The sequence below is a fragment of the Thalassophryne amazonica genome, chromosome 4 (assembly GCF_902500255.1).
Source record: "Thalassophryne amazonica chromosome 4, fThaAma1.1, whole genome shotgun sequence".
In the NCBI taxonomy this organism is placed as follows: domain Eukaryota; kingdom Metazoa; phylum Chordata; class Actinopteri; order Batrachoidiformes; family Batrachoididae; genus Thalassophryne; species Thalassophryne amazonica.
In genome coordinates this window covers 92,997,016-93,024,093 of record NC_047106.1, presented here as the reverse complement: position 1 = coordinate 93,024,093, position 27,078 = coordinate 92,997,016, and the positions used below count along the sequence as shown (strand labels likewise).

The window sequence follows — 27,078 nt, the reverse complement described above, 5'->3', positions numbered from 1 at the left end:
GCAGACAGGAGGGCGGTGTGAGTGGCCTGGAGGCATCGGAGGCAGTGACAGCAATCGCGATGATGCCGACCGGTGCCGCGACCGGCCCGCCTGATAAGGACGCAGAACACAATGCGCTGTTAAAAAAAAAAAGCATGCAAAATTGCACTAAAAAAATCCGCGAAACTGTGAAGCCGCGAAAGGTGAACCACGTTATAGCGAGGGACCACTGTATAGCATTTTCGATTCGAGCGTCTGTTTACTGCCTTTGTTATTGTTCCGGAGCCGTGACAGTGTAGCTATTACTTGCGGACCACCGTCATTACCTTCGGGTTTTTTGCCTGGCATTGCATTCATCCATGTTACGTTATTTTCACGAAAGAATAGGAAATAAACGGCGAAAGTTTCGAAAAAGATCGCCGAAAACAACAGTGAACATGCTGCCGATGTGTTTACATGCCGCCGCCGTGTTTACTACGTAAGTTCCTTGACCATTTCAAGATTATTGTGAACATATTATTTGGGGTTGACATTTTATGTGTTCCTGTGAGCAGTGCGAGAACATGGAGACGGTAGAGGAACATGTCTGCTGTTGGGAGCAAATGCGTGTGTGCGAGCCGAGCAAGCGGCAGCCTGACATTTTGTACATCACACAACACCGCGGCTTTTGATCAATCTGAAAAGGCTAAAACCTTTCGCCCTTGTGTTTGTGCAATATGCTGCGACACACTAGTTAGGCATATCGACAAACAAGTCCCTGCAAGCTGTGTTTAATCAAAGTTTCTGCCGCTAAAAAAAGTGTAAACAACGGCCGCCAGGCGCGCAAGCCAATACAGTCTACATGTAGTGACGTATTTTACGCTTGGTGCTCAGCGGGAAGCTGGTCACAGTGCGTGCACATTTTTCAGTGGCAGGACGTTCAAATGTTATATATAATGGGAGAATCGCGTCCATTTTCCCAAAACCGAATTATATAACCTTTGTTACATGTAATAAGACTATGTTGTCTTTAAGTGTCATATCCACTTTAAGGTTCTATTAGGATTGCAATAAAAACTGTATATCCACTGGCCAAAATTGTTGTCAGGTTGTACACAAAATTTCATGTAGATACATCCTGCAGTCACAAAATAAGACTTTGTAAACCTCAGAATTACAAACGTGTATACACAGAAATTACCTCGCACTATAGATACAATTTTAATTAATATGCACGTCATTTGGGTTTAATTAACAAAATTTACATAGTAGTTAGGTGAGAAGCATACCAAAATACTTAGAGAATTTCTCTGCATTGAGTGTGGCGCTCATCAGGATGACCTTGAGGTCATCTCGGCGGTACAGAAGGTCCTTCACAATGGTGAGCAAAACATCTGATTGTAGGTTCCTCTCATGGATCTCATCCAGAACTAGGTGGCTGATACTGGATAACAACCTGACAAAGATTAAAAAAGGGGTTGCATGTGTGTGCATGTTTATAGGTACAATGAATTCATGTTTCTATATAGACTTTGGTTATTTTGTTCTGCTGTATCTGTGTTTGTTGCTCCAGTCATGAAGGATACAGGATGTTTACATTTGGGTTGTCTGCCAATTAGTAGAGAGAGAGGAAAAAAAAAAAAAAAAAAACAACTTGAAAAATAATTGAATACATTTCAACTGAATGTTACATCATGGGTGAAGGAATGAATACTGGTAGTTTTCAGCATATCTCTTGAGTTGCAGCTACACCGTTTAGTCGCTAACGATGCATCTGGAAAGTATTCACAGCGGTTCACATTTTCCACATATTTTTATGTTAGGGCCCTGTCACACCTTGACAATTTAGCCAGCGTATGCCGACGTATGAAAAATACTCTGAATACATCGAATAAGTTATGCAGCTGTAACACCATGATGATTTAGCCAGCGTATGCTGACAGCCCCCTTTTCACCAAGTGGTTCAGGTCAGTACAGCATTGTATGGTACGGTACAAGTAGGAACAGTTAAGCCTGGCTTGGTTTGCGTTTCTACCGCCGTCAGAACCCTTTTGTGTGGCAAGAGGAACACATTGATTTTAACAAGCACATCATCAAGCACATGTACGTTATTATACAGCCTCTCCCCTCCACACAGAGGTCATAGAGAGTAACATTTTTTAAAATTTAATTTAATTTTATTTTTGTCTTGGTTGATCATGGGATATATTTTCATTGTGTGCAAAATGCAAAAGAATCGAATGATGCCTGTGATAAATGCTGACGTGAATGAAAGAGGCGCTGTGACTCTTGCAACTTTTAAAATACGTTAATATTCATGTTGTGGCGCTGATTCAGGCTGAAAAACACACCAAGAACAGACAAAGCACAGAGGGACTTCTTTAAAACGCTTTCTTCAGCCACGACAAGGAATTAAAGTATTTTCAGACATCATTTTCCAAAATCAGGACATTTTATTTGGAAACATTGTCATCAGGCTGTGATAACGAATCCAAATGAAAAGAACAGGTAAGATTAAGACTTTGTTTAATTAGTGTGTGAATGGTTTTAATATTTGTAACAGTCTGAACTGCTTGCATGAGGACTGCAGCTTTCAGTTGTTATCCAATCAATGGACAGCATCAATGGACGCAGTTCGGCTTATGAGTAACTTACAAGAAAGGTGTGTCAGCAATCACATAACTTCCCTACAACTTATGGTCCATGTATGCAGGATGTATGAGACATACATTTGCATGCATTAAAAATGTTGTGCATGCCCAAAGTTTTTCAATGTACTCACCGTATTACAACGTATATCAGCGTGCTTCAACGTGCTCTTACCTTATACAAAACTCACCCATAACTTATTAGACGTACACCTGCGTACGCCAGTGTTTTTAATACGATCAGCATATTTAATTAATTTAACCTTTATTTAACCAGGTTAGTTCCATTGAGATTGAGACCTTTTTTGCAAGGAAAACCTGGGCAATTATAGAGTTTCCAATTCACCTAACCTGTATGTCTTTAAATGTGGAAGGAAACCGGCGCACGCGGAGGAAACCCACAAAAACACAGGGAGAACATGCAAACTCCACACAGAAATGCCACAGGTGGGAATCAAACCCATGACCTTCTTGCTTTGATGCAACAGTGCTAACCTCAAAGTCACAAAGCTGGCTAAATCATCAATGTGTGACAAGGGTGTTACGGTCTTATTCCAAATTGGAGTAAATTTGTTTTTTTTTCCCCCTCAAAATTCTAACACAAAACACCAAGTAATGACAACATGAAAAAAGTTTTTGGAAATTTGTGCTAATTTATTTAAAATAAAAAACTAAGAAATTACATGTAAATAAGTATTCAGACCCTGCTGAATTTGAGTATAAACACCACGAACACTTCTGGAAGCATAAAAAGCAACGAAAGACTAACAATGAGTCAGCACCTCTGCTTGAACATGCAGCCCCCTTCTGGAAGCTACACGGCTACAGCACTGAATCGCCCTGAGAGCAGCCACAAAGCCAGCTCTCTACCAATCACAATGCTCCGGTCAGGCGGAGGTCTTGAAAAATAAAGGCATCCTGACTTATGGTTTTGTGTGAATACTGATAGAATAACTCCATTAATGTCAATTCTGCCATTTGTACAAAGTTAATGGCATAAACGTTTTATGATGTGCGCACGTTTTATGATGTTGTAAAATGTGCACTCAATATTGTGTTGACACATAAATGTTGCCTTTACACTGTGCGAGTTTTGGCCCTTTTTCAGATGATTTTTCATTCGTGTGAGAAATTTTTGGACCGAGTTTCAGGTTAATTGCGTGTCCTGCATCGTGTAGTGTACATGGAGTAACAAGCTGCGTTTAACATCTCACGACCACCTCCTGATCGCCGATCGTATGGTCGAATGAAAATCAAACCTGTTTGATATTATTCTGGTCGGCCGTCGTGAGGTTATCCTGCTGCTGAGGGGCTACAAGTGTCCAACCGCTCGCACTGTGCCTGTGCAAACATCGCAGAGCTGTCTTGTAATGTTTTTTTGTTATTGTTGTTATGTTTTTAAACTTAATTTGTAAAAAAAAAGCCATTTGCAAAGCCAAAAAGTTGATTTGACAACCATCTGGTATAACTGGGGTCCAAATAAATAGAACACTGCCATCTACTGGTGCTCAGATGCTTAGTACTTAGGGCGGAAGATGGGTGGAATTTAACAAACGCAATGATGTCTATAAACTCAGAGAATATATCCACGAGAGTTTTAGGCACTAGAGTTTAATGCTGCTGTCCGTGGAGCCTGAACAGAGTGTCTGAAATGCATTTGTCCTGTCGTGAACGTACTGAGATTACCCATAATGCACTGCTGGGCACAGCATGTGCTCACAAAACCTTAAAAATTAGCATATTACTTTAAAACTAAAACATATATCTGATGTTTTCACTTCATAAAACTTCAGGCATGACAGCAATTTTAAATAACTTGTCCAAAATTAGTTTGGTTAAAATTTGAACCATAAGTTAAAAATGTATGCCTCTGGATGACTTGGGTGATATTGTCAGCGTATCAGTATGGTGTTAAAGAAAATTATGTTTTTTTTTTTTTTTGGTGACCAGCTCTTCTTTGCCTGCAGAGGGTAGAGTTGTTTCTCCTGAAACTATCTCACTTATGTTTGCAGAGGGTAGAAATATACATCTCTTATGAAACTTTCAACAGGTAAGTCTCAACTGATTTTAAATTTTAAAAATGTTTGCTGATGTTCAGCTCTGTTTACTACGTTATCGGTCTAAAAGTTATCGGACGACAATTCACTGGAAGATAATTAATCCAATAATGGTTTTTAAAGATATCTAAAAAGATCATCTGATAATGAAAACATTATCTTCGGTAATTATCTGTTATCGGATTATCGGAAGTGTGCCCACCACTGCTGTAGAGATGGTTATCTTTCTGGAAAGTTCTCCTCTTTCCACAGAGGAATGCTGGAGCTCTGTCAGCGTGACCATCAGGTTCTTGGTCACCTCTTTGACTAAGGCCCTTCTCCCCCGATTGCTCAGTTTAGATGGACGGCCAGCTCTAGGAAGTCTAGCAGATCTGAAATTCTTCCATTTATGGATGATGTAGGCCACTGTGCTCATTGGGACCTTCAAAGCAGCAGAAATGTTTCTGTACCCTTCCCCAGATTTGTGTCTCAATGACAATCTGTCTCAGATGTCTACAGACAATTCCTGTTCTGATATGCACTGTCAACTGTGGGACCTTCATCTGGTCCCAAGAATCCAGCATATCACCTGCTTCCAAATAAAAGGCTCTTTAAACAGCAACTCTTTTATTATTTTTTAAAAAGCTGTTTCATTTTATATTTTAACAATAAATGAATGGATCATTAAAAATGTCCATGAAATCAAAGTTAAGTCAAAAGGTACTGCACAGATTGAAGTTATCCCCTTATTGTGCACAATTTTAAAACATTCACAATCACTTGTCAAATTCATATTTTAGAAATTACTCTGTCCTGATCACAATATTACAGGCAATCACATATTTTTACACAATTACAAGTTGAAATGACTCAATTAAAAAATATTTCATCATGAGGTTTATGTCACAGAAATCCTACTTTACAATCGCACTGCAGTCATTGTTAAATTATCTCCTGTTGCATTTATTATAAACATTTGTATTTATTTACAGTGTCTGTTTTTCTGGTTGAAATGAGATATGAATAATCTACCAGACTTATAAAAAAAAGGATAAGTTTCTAAGCTATTTTATTTGTCTAAAAATAAATGTCCAAGGTGCCTTATGTTAAACAAGAAATTAATTTGAAATAACAGGTGGTTTTAATTTACAGATGAAGAAAGGTTTCTAAAGAACTTTTTATTTATTTGCTTTTTTAATTATGTGTTCTTAACTTTTTTTTTTTTTTTTTACAGTAATCAGAAATTCTGAGGTAAAAAAAAAAACATTTGCAAGGATTTTTCTTCAGAAAACTGCTCTATAAATAAGCAGTCCTGTGACACGTTTCTGTTTTGTATTCATGGTTTTAGAGTATCCCAGAATGCTTTGCACGCTGAGGAGGGAGGTTTGATAATGGCTCAGCTTAATGCTAACTTTAACATTGAAAATGCTGTAGACATGCCAACGCGTTAGCACTGGTCCCATTTTTAAGTTATAAAATACAACCCCTGGCAAACATTATGGAATCACCGGCCTCGGAGGATATTCATTCAGTTGTTTAATTTTGTAGAAAAAAGCAGATCACAGACATGACACAAAACTAAAGTCATTTCAAATGGCAACTTTCTGGCTTTAAGAAACACTATAAGAAATCAGGAAAAAAAAATTGTGTCAGTCAGTAACGGTTACTTTTTTAGACCAAGCAGAGGGGAAAAAAATATGGAATCACTCAATTCTGAGGAAAAAATTATGGAATCATGAAAAACAAAAGAACGCTCCAACACATCACTAGTATTTTGTTGCACCACCTCTGGCTTTTATAACAGCTTGCAGTCTCTGAGGCATGGACTTAGTGAGTGACAAACAATACTCTTCATCAATCTGGCTCCAACTTTCTCTGATTGCTGTTGCCAGATCAGCTTTGCAGGTTGGAGCCTTGTCATGGACCATGACATTGACCCTATGTGTCTTTTGCAAGGAATGTTTTCACAGTTTTTGCTCTATGGCAAGATGCATTATCATCTTGAAAAATGATTTCATCATCCCCAAACATCCTTTCAATTGTTGGGATAAGAAAAGTGTCCAAAATATCAACGTAAACTTGTGCATTTATTGATGATGTAATGACAGCCATCTCCCCAGTGCCTTTACCTGACATGCAGCCCCATATCATCAATGACTGTGGAAATGTACATCTTCTCTTCAGGCAGTCATCTTTATAAATCTCATTGGAACGGATTCAAACAAAAGTTCCAGCATCAACACCTTGCCCAATGCAGATTCGAGATTCATCACTGAATATGACTTTCATCCAGTCATCCACAGTCCACGATTGCTTTTCCTTAGAAAAACTGTAACCTTGTTTTTTTCTGTTTAGGTATTAATGATGGCTTTCATTTAGCTTTTCTGTATGTAAATCCCATTTCCTTTAGGCGGTTTCTTACAGTTCGGTCACAGACGTTGACTCCAGTTTCCTCCCATTCGTTCCTCATTTGTTTTGTTGTGCATTTTCGATTTTTGAGACATATTGCTTTAAGTTTTTTGTCTTGACGCTTTGATGTCTTCCTTGGTCTACCAGTATGTTTGCCTTTAACAACCTTCCCATGTTGTTTGTATTTGGTCCAGAGTTTAGACACAGCTGACTGTGAACAACCAACATCTTTTGCAACATTGCGTGATGATTTATCCTCTTTTAAGAGTTTGATAATCCTCTCCTTTGTTTCAATTGACATCTCTCGTGTTGGAGCCATGATTCATGTCAGTCCACTTGGTGCAACATCTCTCCAAGGTGTGATCACTCCTTTTTAGATGCAGACTAACGAGCAGATCTGATTTGATGCAGGTGTTAGTTTTGGGGATGAAAATTTCCAGGGTGATTCCATAATTTATTCCTCAGAATTGAGTGAGTCCATATTTTTTTCCCTCTGCTTGGTCTAAAAAAGTAACCGTTACTGCCACAATTATTTTTCCTGATTTCTTATAGTGTTTCTTAAAGCCAGAAAGTTGCCATTTGAAATGACTTTAGTTTTGTGTCATATGTGTGATCTGCTTTTTTTCTACAAAATTAAACAACTGAATGAACATCCTCCGAGGCCGGTGATTCCATAATTATTGCCAGGGGTTGTACATCTCTCAACTCTCAGACCATAACAGGTTGGTTTAACATAAAAAAGGTAAATATTACTCACAGACATATGCTCTTTATGGTTTTAGTGGGGAAAAATTAAGATAAAGCGAAACAAAACAAAGAGCCAATGAAGCAGTGCTTCGATCTTCGTTCTGCCGCTTCATCGAACCACTGTTTCATTGGTTCAAGGCCACTCTGAAAGACCGATAAGGGAATCATTAAGCAAAAAGGCTATTGATGTCGACGGATCGAATAATTTCTTAAGGATACCCGAAAAGAACGGGTTCATGACACACAACCCTAAACGCAACACGCTTTTTTTTTTTCTTTCTTTTAAAAGAAACTCACATTAAAAGACTCACGATTACCTTAGTTAAACACCTAAATACATATTTTGGTTTGAACTCACCTCCATAACGATGCAATGCTGCAAACAAGTTGCTTGTTGCTTGTCCATTCCACGACCTGCAAAACGCTTGTTTACACTCACAACGAAATCTCGGCCTCCCCAGTGAGAACGTGATTACACGAAAGACTTGACACTGTAAAGGCATCAATAGATCAGTGGTTTCAGCACTGATCTGTTTTGTGGAGATCAGTGGTTTCTCCCACTAGTCTTCCATGTTTTGGCCTGACGTGTCGTTCCTGTTGGACAGCCCGAAGCTACGGCACAATTCAGAGCGGCGAAAGTTGGACTGGATTGAACTTTGACCACGTCAGCCTGTCGACAAGCGGCAATGCGCACTCCGTTCAGAAGCATCAGTTTAGCTCGGCTTTTGACACAACGCTTCTAAAAAGCAACATGTTTCATTGAAAAATAATGCTTTTTAGACCAATTTGTGTCGACTCTGACACTTCCAAAGCGTCTGCTGTGAAAAGGCCTTAAGGTCCTTCTCTCACGGACACTCAGTTTAGACGGGCAGCCAGCTCTATGAAGAGTCCTGATTGATTCAAGCTTCTTCCATTTACAGATGATGGAGGCCACTGTGCTCATTGGGACCTTCAAAGCAGTACAACTGTTTCTGTACCCTTCCCCAGATTTGTGCCTGGAGACAATCCAGTCTTGGAGGTCTACAGACAATTCCTTTAACTTCATGCTTGGTTTGTGCTCTGACATGCACTGTCAACTTTATATGTAGACATGTGTGTGCTTTTAGAAATCATGTCCAATCAAATGAATTTACCCCAGGTGGACTCCAATTAAGCTGCAGAAACATCTCAAGGATGATCAGTGGAAACAGGACGCACCTGAGATCAATTTTGAGCTTCATGGCAAAGGCTGTGAATACTTATGTACACGTGATTTCTTAGTTTTTAAATTTTGAATACATTTGCGAAAATCTAAACATTTTCACACTGTCATTATAGGGTATTGTGTGTAGAATGAAGGCATGGAAGAGAACGAGAGTTACGTATGTAACTACAGTTCTATGAATTCTGGATAATCGCCAGAGTTGGTTGTCACTCGGAGTCTAGTCTATAGATTGCAAAAGAACAGAATGCTGGGTGACATTCTTATATATTGTTGCTGACGTCACCCAGGTCACATTCACTAATGTGACTTTGTTGGTATAAAACCTCGACCTCTGCGCATGCGCACATGGGATAATCTAGGTGCTTAGCACCAGCCTCTGGCAGTCATCTGGAATTCATAGAACTATAGTTAAATACATAACTCTCATTTTATGTGCAACAACCTTTTCTTACAACAGACTGACAAACTGCTGTCTGTGTGGTCCATTTACACACAACCAGAACAAAAACACATTTAATTCTGTAATTCAATGTTCAATTGATATACTCTGAATGTTCAGAATCTCATTAGGAAGACTACTTTACAATCATATTCTGTTCATCTGCTCATTTCAGCAAATTTATTTGTAATGTGGATCAAGCAAAAGGTTGTGAAGAATAAAACTTGAGGCATCACTCAACACGAAAGGCCCCATCTTCATGATCTACAGCACAAATCTATAGCTGCAGATCAAGAACATAGTGTAAATACATTTGGTGTGTCCAGTTTCACTTTGCTATTTACAGAGCATGTAATTTGACTCCAAAGTAAAGCACAGGGTGCAAAGTGTTCATCACTCAGGTAACCACGGGCGCATGTTCAGTGTAACATTAATTAAAAAGTTCCTCTTAATTTATTGCCAATAGATGTCATATTAAAGCACCAGTATGTCCGACCAAAGCCTTCAGTTTAACGGTGACTCCTCCCTCCCTCAGTGCTCATCACGGAGCAGGAATGCCGGTTCTGCATTAATGGAGGCCTTTAGCCACTTAAGGGTTCTCCATCTGGGAAAAGCCAGACCGTTGTTGATTTGAATTCTCAGTCAGAGGTGCTTTTAACCTCTGAACATGGTTTCTTTGGGGAAGGAATTTGTAGAAAGTCATTACTCTCCAACATCTTGTATGCATGGTGATATGTGGGAGGTCACTACTACAATTTGGGAAACATCGTTTCACAGGCAATCGTTTCACAGGGCAGGACTCATATGTAGGTGGAATGGCTATGTGGGGATGCAAATAATTATTTTTGAAATCAATTAATCAATTATTGTCTGTAATAATTATTTAGTTACTGGGTTGGGGGAAAAAATGTCAATAAACAGTGAGAAATGTCAATGTTTTCCACAGCTGAAGATGCCTTCAGATATCTTGTTTTGTCTACATTCCAGGGAAATTTAGTTTACTGCGAGACATGAGTACAGAAATCTGTAAAATAAGCCAGAAAGTATTAAATTTAAGAAGGTGGAATCAAAGGATTTGGATATTATTTTATAAATGATACAAAACGATGAAGCGATTATCAAATACTTGTTGATTAATTTACCTACTCTGTGCATTATATCTTGACATTGAAAATGGTTGTTGGTTCGATAATTAATGTTTAAAATGTTGCTTAGTAGGAGTGTGAATCTTTCAGTATGTTTTGATTCAATTTGATTCAGATTCAGGGGCCATGATTCAATTCAAAAATGCAAAGTGTGTCTATGATGTAGTTTTACTTTTGAAAAAGGCAGTGTAAATAAAAGCAAATCTATGAATAAAGGTATTCATTTTCCACAACACTGTAAGGGGGGGCAAGCTTTTTGAAATGAAACAGGCAATAGATTGAGTATTTTTTTACACATTAAAAGTTGGCTGGAATTTTGTTAAAGTGATGCACTGTGCGCTGGTTGGCTCCTGGGGTTGCTGCTGTCAATGTTCAGCTTCTTTCAACTTGGGGTGATGACGTGATAAATGCGCCCAGGTTGTGTTTCCAAAATATCATTTGGCACAGCTTGCATACTGAATTGGCCATATGAAGTTCCTTCTTACAGGGATATTATAGAATCCAAAATGGGCTAAAAAGCTTTCTTTTTATGTTGACAGAGTGTTAACTAATTAATTAATTGAATTTGTTGCTGCTCTATGTTAATAACTTACTAATGCAGAACAAACTGCTGTATGGAAGCTGAGAAGGATGCGCAACAGCAACTCCACATTTATGGCAGTGAGGAGAAACTGACTCTAAATGCAGATCGTATTTAAAAAGTGATTTTAAAAAGATCAGAATCAGCTGTTATTTGTTAAGGATAAGAATTGCGATTCTGACGTAGGCCACAATCTAATTTTTTTTTTCCCCTCAATACCCCTATTGCTTCAAGAACCTTGGAATCAAATCACATCTGTCATTTCCTTTAAGCCTTATGGGCCCAGAAACATAAAAAACATAGATGTGGACTCGCCAGCGAGCCACTGGGCCCACATGTCCATCAGCAATTGGTGTACTGCTATTCAGACAGTGGCCAGTGGAGTATTGCACACTACAAACAGATGAAAAACTGTGCTTGATATGCAGTTCTTTTGTTTTTGCCATTTCTGACAACAGTTAGCTCATGTCACACAAAGTCCATTGCAATATAATACCAAAAAAAAAGGCCAAAAAAAAAAAAAACCTCACCAATGATGGCAGATTGGACAGACACTAGACAGACTCATGAGAGATTTTCCAGCAAGTCAACAAATCTAAGCCAATGCATTAAAGCATTACAGCCGAGAGCACCACCAAAGCTCCCTGAGGTGAACCTGTAAGGTAAACTTTTGCATTTTTTCAACAATGTTTACTTTTATTTCATTTGCACAGTTTCACTGTGAATACAAGCAGAGTTTATGTGCATCATGAGTCCTATAGGGATAGCTGAATAATGCTCTCTATAAACTGCTGAAAAACTGTGCTAAATAGTGGGGTTTCTGTATTTGGTTTAAGGTACAATCATTTTCTGCCTCTTCACAACAGGACTGCACAAGCACTGTGCCTGACCACATTTCATTTTTAGACCAGCATGCCCATGGGTGCACCCAATGGTCATAAGGTCCTATGTCCATTTAGCATTTTCATATGGGCACCAGCATCTTCTTTTAATTGCTCTAAATTCCTGGTGTGTGAGCCCCCCCCCCCTTTTTTTTGGGGGGGGGGGGGGGGGGGCAAAATATCACAGGAGGTGCCCAAGGTTTTGTTTGCTCTGAGGTTATCAAACTGAAAAGCTTAACTATGAAATAATATCTTAATGAACCCGCTAACTTGTCAATCAAATCTAATTACAAAGAAAATCTTCTTTGTAAAGAAAATAAGTCCACCATAATACTCTAGAGACAAGAAAAAAAAAAAACTCATGATGGCAGATTGGACAGATACTATGTTCCTGCTGAGGGTGAGTGCTTTGCAATCACTGTACATTAAATGGCAGTTGTTAGCTGTTTATTGTGTCATCGAGAAAAAAAAAAAAAAACTACAACCCCTGGCAAAAATTATGGAATCACCGGCCTCGGAGGATGTTCATTCAGTTGTTTAATTTTGTAGAAAAAAAAGCAGATCACAGACATGACACAAAACTAAAGTCATTTCAAATGGCAACTTTCTGGCTTTAAGAAACACTATAAGAAATCAAGAAAAAAAAATTGTGTCCGAGGGCATTTTTTGGACAGTTCAGTTGCCTGGCATAAATGTTTTATTATTGCTGTTAACAGCTCTCCCTGCATCCCACAATCAAGTTTTATGTCTCTTTTATTTCAGGACAACCTGTACTTTCAAAATATATATGCTATTGTTGTGTTTTATAAGTGTAATAAAGGTTTGCAATCAGAAATAAGAAAGGAAAAAGTAAAGCTGAAAATAATTTTCCACACACATTTATTCAAAACACACAGCAAACTATAATAAACTAGTAACACATCACCCCTAAAAACAATCTTTGATGTGTCATGTGAGATGAATCTGCCCTACGATTGGATTGTGGAAAACCATGTGACGGTGAACCAATTCCGACTGAACACTCCCATTGCTCACGTCATCACACAGCTTCTATGAGGAGTACAAACATGGTGGATGGTGGCTCGAAAGTTCGCGGAGTTAACCTTTCAGCAAAAAAGTATGTTTCTCTCTCATATCATTAAGAAGTTATTTATAATTTAGTAAAGCTTGGTCTCAGTGTCGGCCCCAGAGGGTTAAACCCTTCGATCTTCAGCAAATGCATTTATAAAGAGAAACTGCATGAACTACACAAGTTTTTTTCTAATAAGTTTATTCAATGAGGAGAAACAAATGCTAAATTATTGTTGTGTCGTAACTTAATTTTTGTTCATCCTTTGTGACCAGTCTTCATGAAGTTAGATGCAAAATGTTGAAATTGGCCCTATCCTGCAATGATAAAGAATCCTTAAAAAAATTACTGGATCCGGATCCTGTTCCAGATCATTACCAAAATTTAATGACTAAGTTAGACCAAGATACACCCCTGGTAAAAATTTAATTGAAATCCATTGAGGATTTTTTTTTGAGTAACCCTGCTAACAAACCAACCAACCAACAAACAAACAGATGCGACCGACAACATAACCTCTTTGGCGGAGGTAAAAAACTATGAGGAGTGCTGGCATGAGGTGGTGGGTTAAAAAACACACACACACACACACACTATATGGGCACGGGCCCGAAGTGCCCAAGTGTGACAAGTATATTGGTGGAAAACTACCAATTACACTGCGTCTCCCTTTGCAATGTTTTGCTTTCAGCCTAAAAGTTGCACTAATCAAACAAGTGTAATCAAAGCAGCTCATTCATGTTGTGTACTACTTTGTCAATATAGTGTTATCCTGAAATAACTCACTAGAGTCATTCTAAAGGAGGAAAAACTTGACGCGAAAGAACACAAAAAAAATAAAAAAAAATTGGCAGCTTTGGTGGTTTAGCTGTTGTGAAGACAGCTCTGAATGCAAAATGAAAATGTAGCCCAAAGTCAACAGAAACATGAGTGCCAATGTCCTCACTTCTGTTCTTGTGAGGCTCATAGTAATGTCTTTTCACAAACACAGTCGACTGAAAATCAACAAGGACAAGTTAAAGAGAGGAAAAAACATCAGGAGATATACTGGCGGATAATGTGCTGAGGATAAGGAAGCAAGAATTTGAGGAGGGGGAAGACTCACGGATCTGAGCGAAGCCACTGAAGAATAATGCCCGTTGTACAGTACAGTACAGAGCCTTGTCTCCGTGGTAACCGACTGGGGGGAGAAGAAAAAAAAAAAGGTATAGACAGGGATTTATCAATTGCAGAGTGACACACAGTAAATTCAAACTCCTGCAGAGGGAAACAACAATAATCAATTGTGTGTTTTCTCAATTATCCTTCATCAGCTCTGTGTATGTGAACACTGCCTGTCCTATATTGTTTGACTTCTACTACAACACTGTTTTCTATTGTTAGGATTTAAAAAATACTGTCATTTAGATGCATTATTTGATTATTTAGTCACACACAAAAAATCCAATAACCCAACATGTAATGAGGCTGCAATGTGCACTACTGTATTTGTTGACTATAGGACACTGATTTTAAAAATAGTGAAATATTTTATAAGTGATCAATTATCACCACACCTAAGTTCATGATATGTATTTTTATACAGACTACTAATTCTTCTTCTGTTGACAGTTTTCCCAATGTGATTCAATCACGAAGCCTATCCAAGCTGTCACTGGGCGAGAGGCGAAGTACATCATGGACAGGACACCAGTCTATCACAGGGCCATATATAGACGGACAAACACAAAATCTACAGTTAATTTAGAGTCACCAATTCTCCTAACTTGCAGGACCAGGTAGGAAGTAAACCCAGGACCTTCTTGCTGTGAGGCAACAGTGCTAACTATTAAACCGCCATGCTGCCCAGATTGCAAATCTTAATAAAATAATCCACCAGGTAACTCAGGAGGGGTGGAACTTTCTCTATAACAGGATCTAAAGTTCTCCAGTTTGATTCCAATGGGTGATTTCAAACGTATTTTAAGGGTACTTGAAAAATCCCTGAATCAGAATCAGAAGAAGTTTATTGCCATTGCCAGTGAACAGGATTCACAGACTAGGAATTTGCTTCGGTACAATGGTGCAACATTAAGAAGAGATAAAATACTAAGCTAAAATATAACATATGTGTCAAAGTAAGATAAAATATAAGATAAAAAAAGAAATATGAAATATGAAAGGTTGTGTGCAACAGAAAACCAGAGAAACAGAAAAAACAATGCAGTGGGAGGAGTGCAATTAAAAACCAAAGTACACTGTCTAAAGTGACCCATGATAAAATGATAAAGTGACAGAGTTAAGCTTAAGGTGACTGAGTTATGAGGAGTTCATGAGTCTAACGGCAGAGGGGAACAAACTGTTCTTACGGCGGGAGGTTCTGGTCCGGATGGACCGTAGCCTCCTGCCCAAGGGGAGTGGTTTGAACAGACCGTGTGCAGGGTGAGAAGGGTCAGCTGTGATCCGACCTGCTCGGCCCAGAGAAACTGGGAAATTGGAAACTTGTTCCTGTTTTTAGTATTTTAATCTGCTTCTGTTTGGCACTTTGATTTTACTGTTTTATACTGATACTTTAAATTATAACTGTCTGTCTGTAAGTAATTGCTGTTTGTTATATCGTATGTCTAACTGAAACAGGTCTCTCTTGAGAATGACACTTTGTATCTCAATGAGACTACCCGTATGAATAATGGCTAAATAAAAGGGTGCGATTGATTTTTTTTGTTGTTTATTTGTTTTATGTCTGAAGGACAGGTACTCCAATCCTAAAAAGCAACAAATTGTGACAAACATTTTGTACCAACACCCTTGGGTGAAACAAGAGTTTGATACAATTTAGGGGTGGTTGAGATCTTGCATTATAATGATAATAATAATAATAATTACTATTATTATTATTATTCAACTCTTCTTTATATAGGGCAGTGTGGTGGCCAAGTGGTCATAGCTCAAGACCACCTCTGACCACTCTCCATCTAACCTGGAGTTGCATCAGGAAAGGCATCTGGTGTAAAATTGGTTCCAAATTAACATGCAGACCCATATAGAACCTTTGTTCTCTTCATTATTCTTGCCTTAAGATGTTAAAAATTTAACAAGAAAAAGTCAAAATTTTAACCTCTGTCCTCCTTGGATGTGTGATGGTAATAATGGTTAGTCACTGTTACCCCAGCAAAGGAACATGCTTTTCTATGTGCTGTTCTAGTTTATGGTACAATATGCAGTGGGGGATTATTATTTTCAAATTGGTTTTGCAAAAACACAAAGAGCAAAGTAAAATTATTCTTTCAAGCAAAACGGAGACACAGATGATGATTTTCATCTCATAAAAATGTATTTTACAGTCAAACTGAATTTCACATGAGGAACGTTTGAACTGAACATTTAAAAAACTAGAAGCACTCGGAGAGTGCAAACCTCCGCCAAGGCCATGGGGTCACTTACGCCATAACATCTACATGCCGTGGAATCACTGAACCTAAAAAAGTCTAACACTGATGTTTGCTCAGTAGTAAAAAAAAGTTTCATCTGCTGTGACTGGATAGCATGTATCCTTAAGGCTTGGCATCACAGTTTATTGCAACTCGCACCTTTCCCAGAAGCTACTGTCATCTGAGCACTGATATTGATATTGCATGTGCTTATAGACAAAACTCAATTTATTATTCAACTAAACTGCAAATATATAATTTTTTTTAACATTTATGAAACACTTCTCTAAATAAATAACAGTAAATTCTGAAATAGAACTATTTTTTGTGTTGCATGTGCTACACAAGGCCATAGGGTCACTGACCCTAAAGAGATTTCCTCCTTGGCACAGTGATCTATTCCACAATTCAGTGTTACAACCAAAACTATGATACATACACTTTTCTTCCTTTATATTTGACATCCTTGACCATGAAAACATACCACTAGAACTTGGAATCACTTTTATGTCTTTATTAGTTCAAAAGTTATTGTATAAAAACTATTTTTCGGTAATGGCGGTTTTCTTGTGGCTCTGGCTCCATAACATTTGAAGCTACATCAAATCTGATGACACCTTACTGAGTCAGTACAGATTCAGCTACAATCTGGTGTTCACTTTTAGTTCTGAGACAATCTTATATTATTCATAGTTTTTCACAATTTTAAAACTGCAACAACTGCATATCAAGAAAAAAAAATTGTTATGGAAAAGACTTGGTCATATAGCCTGAATACATTATGTGGTGTGAGTGAAATGTGTCTTTTTACTTCCTTTTACCACCATTTAATCAATGTACAGCTGGAGCAATTACTTGATTAATAAAATGAAAAAATAATTAGCAGTGACTTTCACTTTTTAATAAGGATCAGACACGTTACATTAGGCTGTGACAGTGAACATTTCAGATGTTTACAAATTATAGCTATTATATAGGTTTATCATATACAGGCACACAGAGGGACGCCTATAAAATAGGCTCTGAGGCCATTTAGTGCTTATCTCTGGATTCTGTAGCATGAAGGGGGCAGGGTGCCAGTCCCACACAGGTTATTTCCCTAGACAAGGCAAGTACAGCCGGGTTGATTGAGACATTGCAGAGTAAGTGTCTTGTCCGGAGAGGGCGTCCGGCGAGGGCGGACGCATCTCTATCTCTGCTCCAACCTTCAAAGTCCCTATTTCACCAGACTGTGAATTCTTCAAACTATATTGGATTAACCATGGAATTGATCAGCTGGTCTCTGAACGCTTATTGACACCATTTTTTTCTACAAGAAGATCAGGGCCAGGAGACCCTGCATGCCCAGATGGAACCTACCCTGCGGGCTATGTTCTCGATGCTTGGAAGACGTGGCGAGTTGCATGCTTTGCGCCATTCTCTGTGGAGGACGTTGAGGATTTATTTATATTTGGTTTCATAGTAGGAGGGTGGGTACTTATTGGCTTATGTGCTGCCCTGACCTACCGGAAAATTGGCAAGACGGCTGCCACCAGAACCACGACCCCTCACCTGTACATCATGATTAATGAGTTGGGCAAGGCGATGCATTCTCAGACTGCGTTAACCCTTGAACTAGGAAGCAAATTGTATGGCATCTCAGAGCAAATGCGCACCTTGCAGAGGAAGATCTCAGAGACTGGGGAATATTCATAATTTGGGATCTGGTTTGTTCATGTGAGACTGTAAAAGTGTTTTTCACTGCTCAACCACAAACACAGCAGGTTTATGTTAAGGATAAAATGCCCCGTTGTTTTCCTCCAGAAGAATGTCTACGCCCTTGGTGTACATTCGGCTGCCCCTTGTCTTCTCCAACTCCCAGCAAACAATGGATATTGTGCTGTAATGCACCATGGAAGCTCAGGTTTTTAAATGCTGTTATTCTGGTTCTTGTTTGTTTAACAGTGTTGTTAGTGTTATTGATTTCTTGTTTTTTGTTGTTTAGTTAAGCGTCATGTTGCCGGTACCATGAGTGAAAAGTATGTTGCAGTTGATGTCTTCCGCCACCGTCTCTGTTTGTGCATGTGTGTAAAACACAAGCACCTGCTTGCGGCAGAATTCAGAAAAGACAAAAAGCTCTCCGTGTGTACGTATGTATATAACTTTGATCACGGGCAAACTGGGGAGAGCTGGCATTGGTATGTTTATGTACTTTGGGTCAAGGATGAATGCTGCGAAAACTGAATGTTAGGACTAGGATGAATATTTTTGGAGAAACTACAGATATAAGCTAAAATTGCTAATTACATTCTGGAATAACATGCCATTCCAGCAGGGGGCAGTAAATCATCTTTATATTATATTAAAAGCGTGCCTGCATGTGTGATTTTATTTAGTAAGTTCAATGTAAATACGTAATTGTAAATATGTTAATAAAAATACATGGATGACAATAATAATAATAAAATGGTATTAATAATAACTGTGTATATGGTAACAATAACCTAATCAATTGATAAATACATTAAAACAGTAAACTATCATTAAAAATTATGTAAATAACAGGCTGTAAAAGGGTTGAAGTCTTCTTCTAAAAAAGGTTGAGGTCTAAGTTTATAAATACATTCTGGACTCCCACACCATTCCAACTCATTATAGAAACTTCACACACTTTATTACCTCCCTTGAGAAATGTCAGCTACCTATTTTATAAACACTACCCAACCTAGAGCCCATGGATCCCCACGAGCAACACGCTAGTTAATTATACAATAATGGTGACAAATATAAATGAAACAGGTTTTTCTCAATTTAAACAGTAACTAACATAAAATTCTGTTTCCCTATTTTTTTCTAGCCTCTATTCCATTTCCTGGAGTTTCAGTTTGTCTTAGTTTTACTTTGTTGACACCAACAAAGAGTTCGGGTGCTTGTTGCACAATGCAGCTTAGCCTCAGCGGTGGCAGAGTTGGCCCCTCTTTGTCCCCATTTCAGTCACCAAACAAGCTCCAAAGTCTAAGCTTGGTTCAGGTGTTTTCATTAACACATATTTTTGTGAACAGGGCAATTTGTTTTTCCTCTGTGGCAGTGGAGTTCAGTGGAACTAACCAAGCTACACCCAGCTGCTCATGGTGCCAATATAAGATATTAAATAAAATGAAAATTTCATACTACAGCCCAAACGTCTTAGATGGTCTGTTACTTCAACTAATCACAAAGCATGTCGTATTAGCTCAAATATTTGTTGTAAAATACACAGAGAGGACAGAAAAGGTCTACTACTAGCCATCTCTGCAGGTTGTGCAGAGTTTAGGAAACAGGGACAGAATACATTTCTGAGTTGGTCAAACTTTTTTTTTTGCTTTTCGATAGGCATTACACCCTTTTGGTGTACTTTTGAGTGAAAAAAAAAAAAAAAAAAAATCATACCAGCGCACTTTGCCAAAATGCGTACCTGGTACATAAAATTCATACAGGTTTGCAGGAGTGTCACTGACAAAGGTAGACCATTAAATACAGTCAATGGTTCCCCAATTAGCCACAAATTATAACAAGTAGACATTAAAATGTACAATAATTCCATCAATTTGTTGCATCTTCTAGAAGCTATGCTTATTTGACTCACTAAAAATCTAATATTGTGAAGAAAAACAGAAGTAAATCCAGCTTCTAACTTTTATCCCTAAAAACATTACATGGAAATAAAGTACACATTTAAACAGACAAACATAATTCAGCCATAGTATCTAAAGTTATTTCTGCAGCAGTACCAACCACCAAATGATCATACACAATTTCCATTAATGACCCTTGTGGCACTCACTGACAATGCAGCTTTTCGTTGGTCTCTGTAACATGTCGTGAGAACCACTGAGCTGGAAATGGTTTGTTAACAACCCTGACAAAAAATACAGCCGTTTGGGTGTCAGTGCATCTGCAGTATTTTGATTCTGGTATTCTCTCACACAGTCTTCTGTTCAGTAACTTATTTTGAATAGTGATTTGACAGTGTGTTAACTGTCTTACAATTACTATTATTATTACTATTAGATCTTACTGGTGGACAGCTGACAGCACGGTGACAATAAAAAGTGATGGCAAAGCAAGGCCTCCTGAAGCATTTGGTGTTTTTTTCTGAGCCCACTAGGTGACAATGAATACTCAAAAAATAATGCAGAGAACGAAGCACTTCAGTTTTCTTGGAACTAGAGCCCGACAGATACATCGGTAGGCCAGTGATGTTAGCCAATATGAGCCTTTCACAGACATATCGGTACTAGCATTACTTGGCTGATTTGAAAACTTTTAATGAATAACCAAAGCCCGTTTCACAGCGGGCCTGCGTAGACTTGCATTGTGCTGCATATTTGGTACACAGGAATGGTTGCGTACGTTGCACGTAGGGAGAGAGTGAGGAAAAAACCTTGCGTGCAGGGGGGGGAGAAGCGTGGCTCCATGACGCACTGCCTGGACATAAAGATGGATTTGTTACATTGGAAAAAGTCAGAACACATTATTTCCAGGAGTTAATGGACTTTAACATGCAACAATCATGAGAGAAGAAGGTGAAAGCACCACAGAACTGCAGCCAGCGTTCTCGCGCGAGCGACCCATCCGTGAGGAGTGGATGTGGACATGTCATCTCGCTGGCGATCGGTCCATGAGTAGGCGTTAATAGACTTTAACGTGCCACAATCGTGAGAGAACTTGTGGAGGTAAAAGCAAACCCAGCCACGACACCCTACTACAACCCCTGGCAAAAATTATGGAATCACCGGCCTCAGAGGATGTTCATTCAGTTGTTTAATTTTGTAGAAAAAAAGCAGATCACAGACATGACACAAAACTAAAGTCATTTCAAATGGCAACTTTCTGGCTTTAAGAAACACTATAAGAAATCAAGAAAAAAAGATTGTGACAGTCAGTAACAGTTACTTTTTTAGACCAAGCAGAGGAAAAAAATATGGAATCACTCAATTCTGAGGAATAAATTATGGAATCACGCTGTAAATTTCCATCCCCCAAACTAAAACCTGCATCAAATCAGATCTGCTCGTTGACATTGACCCTATGCCATGACATTGATCCTATGTGTCTTTTTGCAAGGAACGTTTTCACAGTTTTTGCTCTATGGCAAGATGCATTATCATCTTGAAAAATGATTTCATCATCCCCAAACATCCTTTCAACTGTCCAAAATATCAACGTAAACTTGTGCATTTATTGATGATGTAATGACAGCCATCTCCCCAGTGCCTTTACCTGACATGCAGCCCCATATCATCAATGACTGTGGAAATTTACATGTTCTCTTCAGGCAATCATCTTTATAAATCTCATTGGAACGGCACCAAACAAAAGTTCCAGCATCATCACCTTGCCCAATGCAGATTTGAGATTCATCACTGAATATCACTTTCATCCAGTCATCCACAGTCCACGATTTCTTTTCCTTAGCCCATTGTAACCTTGTTTATTCTGTTTAGGTGTTAATGATGGCTTTCGTTTAGCTTTTCTGTATGTAAATCCCATTTCCTTTAGGCGGTTTCTTACAGTTCAGTCATAGACATTGACTCCAGTTTCCTCCCATTCGTTCCTCATTTGTTTTGTTGTACATTTTTGGGTTTTTGAGACATATTGCTTTAAGTTTTCTGTCTTGACGCTTTGATGTCTTCCTTGGTCTACCAGTATGTTTGCCTTTAACAACCTTCCCATGTTTTTTGTATTTGGTCCTGAGTTTAGACACAGCTGACTGTGAACAACCAACATCTTTTGCAACATTGCATGATGATTTACTCTCAAGAGTTTGATAATCCTCTCCTTTGTTTCAACTGACATCTCTCGTGTTGGAGCCATGATTCATGTCAGTCCACTTGGTGCAGCAGCTCTCCAAGGTGTGATCACTCCTTTTTAGATGTAGACTAATGAGCAGATCTGATATGATGCAGGTGTTAGTTTTGGAAATGAAAATTTACAGGGTGATTCCATAATTTTTTCCTCAGAATTGAGTGATTCCATATTTTTTCCTCTGCTTGGTCTAAAAAAGTAACCGTTACTGACTGCCACAATCTTTTTTTCTTGATTTCTTATAGTGTTACTTAAAGCCAGAAAGTTGCCATTTGAAATGACTTTAGTTTTGTGTCATATGTGTGATCTGCTTTTTTTCTACAAAATTAAACAACTGAATGAACATCCTCTGAGGCCGGTGATTCCATAATTTTTGCCAGGGGTTGTATTACCTAGATTTAAAGAATTTGATAGTATCTCACTAGATGTGCTGACAAAACGTGTAATGTCTACAAAAAGCAAAACCTGCTTATTTGATCCTACACCAACAAAAATGTTTAAGCACCTGTGGCCAACTCTTGGGCAGAGTGTGCTGGAAATTATTAATCTCTCATTAACCTCTGGATCTGTTCCTAAATGTTTCAAATCTGCAGTGATTAAACCATAGGCTGTTATGAAAGCTATCATTTTGCTCTAAAATTCTGAAAAAAGGTGGTTTCACGGCAGCTCATGGACCACCTCACTGAGAATAATCTTTTTGAGCCACTGCAGTCTGCTTTTAGACAATATCATTCCACAGAGACAGCTCTCACTAAAGTGGTGAATCATCTGCTTACAATGGATTTGGACACCACTACAGTACTGGTGCTATTAGATTTTAGTGCTGCGTTTGATACCGTGGATCATCATATTCTACTCGATAGGCTGCAGAATCATTTTGGGATTACTGGGAGTGTCCTTGCATATACCTGACAAGTTGTTCTCACTGTGTTTTGTACAATAACACTACGTCTAACCTTAGTGACATGAAATTTTGGGTTCTACAGGGGTCCCTGCTTTTCTCCCTTTATATAGCACTCCTTGGGCACATATTGCGGGGTTTTGGGATTACCTTTCATTGCTATGCTGATGATACTCAGTTATACATGCCAATAACTGCTGGTAATCTCATCCACATAAAATCCTAAAAAGATTATCTTGCATCAGTGAAAAGCTGGATGTCTAGCAATTTCGTACTTTTAAACTCTGCCAAGACTGAAATGATGGTTCTTGGTCCAGTGAGACATCAGCATCAATTTGACCAGTTGACGCTTAGCCTAGTCTAGTGTGTCATACATCACACTGACAAAGAGAGGAACCTTGGGGTAATTTTTGTCCCACGTTGTCCTTTGACCTTGACATTAGAGATATTACAAGGACTGCTTTCTTCCACCTGCAAAATACAGTGAAGATTCGTCCCATCCTGTCTATGGCTGATGCTGAGACCCTGATTTATCCATTTGTTTCTTGCAGATTGGGCTACTGCAATGTTCTATTTTCTGGTTTACCGAAGTCCAGCATTCGGGATCTCCAATTTGTTCAAAATGCTGCTGCCAGACTTTTGACAGGAAGCAGAAGGTTCGACCACATTACACCCATTTTGGCATCTGTTCACTGGCTTCCTCTCCCAGTGAGATTAGATTTTAAGGTTCTATTACTAACCTATAAAATAATTCACGGACTAGCACCTCCTTACTTAGCTGACCTACTTAAACCCTATGTACTAGCCTGGGCTCTGCATTTTCAGGGTGCAGGACTACTTTGTGTCCCTAGTGTGAATAAAAAGTCTGTGGGTCACAGAGCTTTCTCTTATCATGCACCTGCTGATAAGACGCTGATCTCCCTGTGTAAATAAAACAGTCAGATTCTATTAAAGACTTTCAAGTCCAGACTTATTGGCATTGTATGGTACTATGCTTTCTACCCTTTAAAATTAATTTTATTAGTAAACAGAGCTGTTAGATTGCCACGGCCTCAACTTTATCTAAAGTCTGGGTCTTTTAGTGAAGCTTGGGGCTAGTGACTGGCAATCACCTTAGCATTTCTTCTGTTTTTCTTGTGGCTTAATTGCTGACAAATGATCCTGTATTTCTTGTCTTTCTGCCGCCGATTCTGTTTTTTCTCTCTGTTTCAAGTGCGGCTCCATCCAGAGATGGGAGTAGGTGTCTTCTTCTGCAGGCCTCCTGTCCTGCGCACCAGCAAAATTTCCCAAAATTTATATTGTATTATAATAATATTCGTATTGTCAATTGTGTCAGTAGCATGGCCCAAGCAGAGGGCCACCCCTTTGAGTCTGGTCTGCTTGAGGTTTCTTCCTCAAATCATCAGAGGGAGTTTTTGCTTACCACTGTCACCTGTGTGCTTACTCTAGGGGTGGGTAAGGTTAGACCTTACTAGTGTGAAGTGCCTTAAGGCAACTTTGTTGTGATTTGGTGCTATATAACTTTAATTAATTAATTAATTAGCTGCAGCCGGAAGTCGCGCGTGTTATCCGTCCATGAGGAGTGGACGGTGGACATGTCCTCTCACTGGCAGTCTGTCCATGAGGAGTTAGTGGATGTGAAAGCTTGACAACCCGCTTCTTCTTCTTCTGTGATTTTGAAGCTTCACTACCAGAAAAGTCCAGCAGGATGAATAAAATCTCACAATGCAGGTATGTACTGTTAAAAAGACCTAAAAGGATTTTTTGTTCTGGCATAGGATCATGTACAATTGCAGAGGCTTGGTGTACAGTAGCGCTGTGTTGTGTAGATTTACATACAGTAGCGGAATACTGTGTAGACTTGCATGGAACACTGCATCTGTGCTCTACGATGACAGTCCACAAAAAAATTAAACATGTTAAATTTTTTGCATCTATTTCGCCACACCCTTGGCTCCCCTCAGCATATTGCCACGTAGGGCTACATAACTCAGTGTAGGGCTGCATAAGCTCCGCATAGTCTGTACGCGGCATTGCGGTACTGTAAGTTGGCCCAGTGTGAAAGGGGCTCAGTCCAGAAACTGGAAATCAGAAGCACTCCTACATAGGTCCTGAGGCCAGGTAGTACTTTTGTCCAGATTCTGTAGCAGTTTGGTGTAGAGACTGTTAGGTCATCCATCAGAGAATAGATGGATGACCTCATAGTTCCCACATCCACTGTACTAGGAAATAGGTGGAGATTCCAATAACTAGACAGTCTGATCAAGTGGAAAAGGATGAGCTTTCAGTTTGCAGAGTCCAGGTCACGTGTTTTGAAGAGAGAGAATCTTAGACAAGCTCCACTTTTCATTGAATCGCACCAAGATTCCATCTACCAGTGAGAAGCCAGTCAAACGTTAAGGGAAACCTTTTGACCATAACCATTCAGACATCCATCAAGCAGTTGGAGATCTGGTTCAGTAGAGTGAATCAATCTGGATTCTCTGAAAAATTTATCTGCTGGGTATACCAACACAACATCTTCCCTTGGACCAACTGGCCATTGCTGCTTTCTGATGTGCCCATTCCATCAGTGGACACAATGGAGAGGAGAATAAATGGATACCTGCCTGTGCAGGTGGCTTGGCTTACTATGCCCCCTGAGCAATGCAGCTCTGTATCGGGAAAAATAGCATTTTGCAACTTCCTTTTAACAGTTTTACGGAAATGTTCAAGGACTTCTGAACTAGAGACCAACTACAGTACAGACACTCTAAGGACCCCAGAATCTCAGAAACAGGCATTTACATCTGTACTGGTCGGATGTTTCACTGGTACTGGTGTCACTAGGGAGCTGGAGGTGGCACAAGCAAGTCTGAGGCACAAGGGTGTGTTGGAGGTAGTGGCAACAGGAAGATCAGGCTTGGACAGCTTTCCATCGTCTCAATACAACAGGGTCTAGGTTAAGGACAGGCAATGGCTTGTCGATAAAGAAGTGAATGCAGCAATGGATGAGGAAAACTGACAAAGGGCCATTACAAAAAAAAAAAAAAAAAAAAAAAAAAAAAAAAAAAGAGTATAAAACTTTGCACCATGTTTAAGCAGCTCTTCACAGAGCTTTTGCTCTCCTATGCAGTAGTATGCTGAGGGCTATGGAAGGCAGACGCAAAAATTAAACGTTTAATTTTTTTCGGCGTAAAGCACAGGACACAGAAAGTACACAGTTTTTAAGCAAGTCTACATAACACTCTGCTACTGTATGTAAATCTACACAACACTGCGCTACTGTACGCCATGTCTCCGCAATTCTACACAACCCTACCCCATGGCGAAAAATCCTTTTAGGTTTTTTATCAGAACATACCTGGATTGATAGATTTTATTCATCCCGCTGGACTTTACTGACAATGAAGCTTCAAAACCACAGAAGAAGAAGAGGTGGGCCAAGCTTCCCCGTTCAGAGGACATGTTTACTTTTACTCCTCATGGACAGATCAAAAGCAAGAGGACATGCCCACACCCACTGTCCACTTCTCACAGCGATCCATCGCCGCTGCAGCACACAGCTTTCTTTCACTTCCCAGTTCTCTTAAGATTGCAGCTAGTTCTGCTCATTGACCGATCACCAGCGAGAGGACATGTCCACGTCCAGATTAACACCTCACAGATGGATGGCCAGCGAAAGGACATGTCCATCGTCCACTCCTCATGCACGGAACGCGTAAGTAATTGCCAGCGGCCGCTCCAGGCACTTTCAACCTCTTAAATTCTCTCACGACTGTGGTACATTAATAAAGTCCATTAACTCCTGGAAATAATGTATTCTGACTTTTTCCAAAGTATTAA

General features: G+C 39.2%; 1 protein-coding gene across 1 annotated transcript in view; it reads right to left on the bottom strand.

Annotated features, from left to right (window-relative positions):
- Positions 1-27,078, bottom strand: part of dhx36 (DEAH (Asp-Glu-Ala-His) box polypeptide 36) — a 133,130-nt gene that overhangs the window by 62,984 nt on the left and 43,068 nt on the right. Inside the window, exons 8-9 of the mRNA XM_034168262.1 lie at positions 14,222-14,296; positions 1,248-1,414 (exon numbers count right to left, since the gene is read on the bottom strand). Of these exons, the coding sequence (XP_034024153.1) occupies positions 1,248-1,414; positions 14,222-14,296 (242 nt within the window). The remainder of the gene's footprint in view (positions 1-1,247; positions 1,415-14,221; positions 14,297-27,078) is intronic.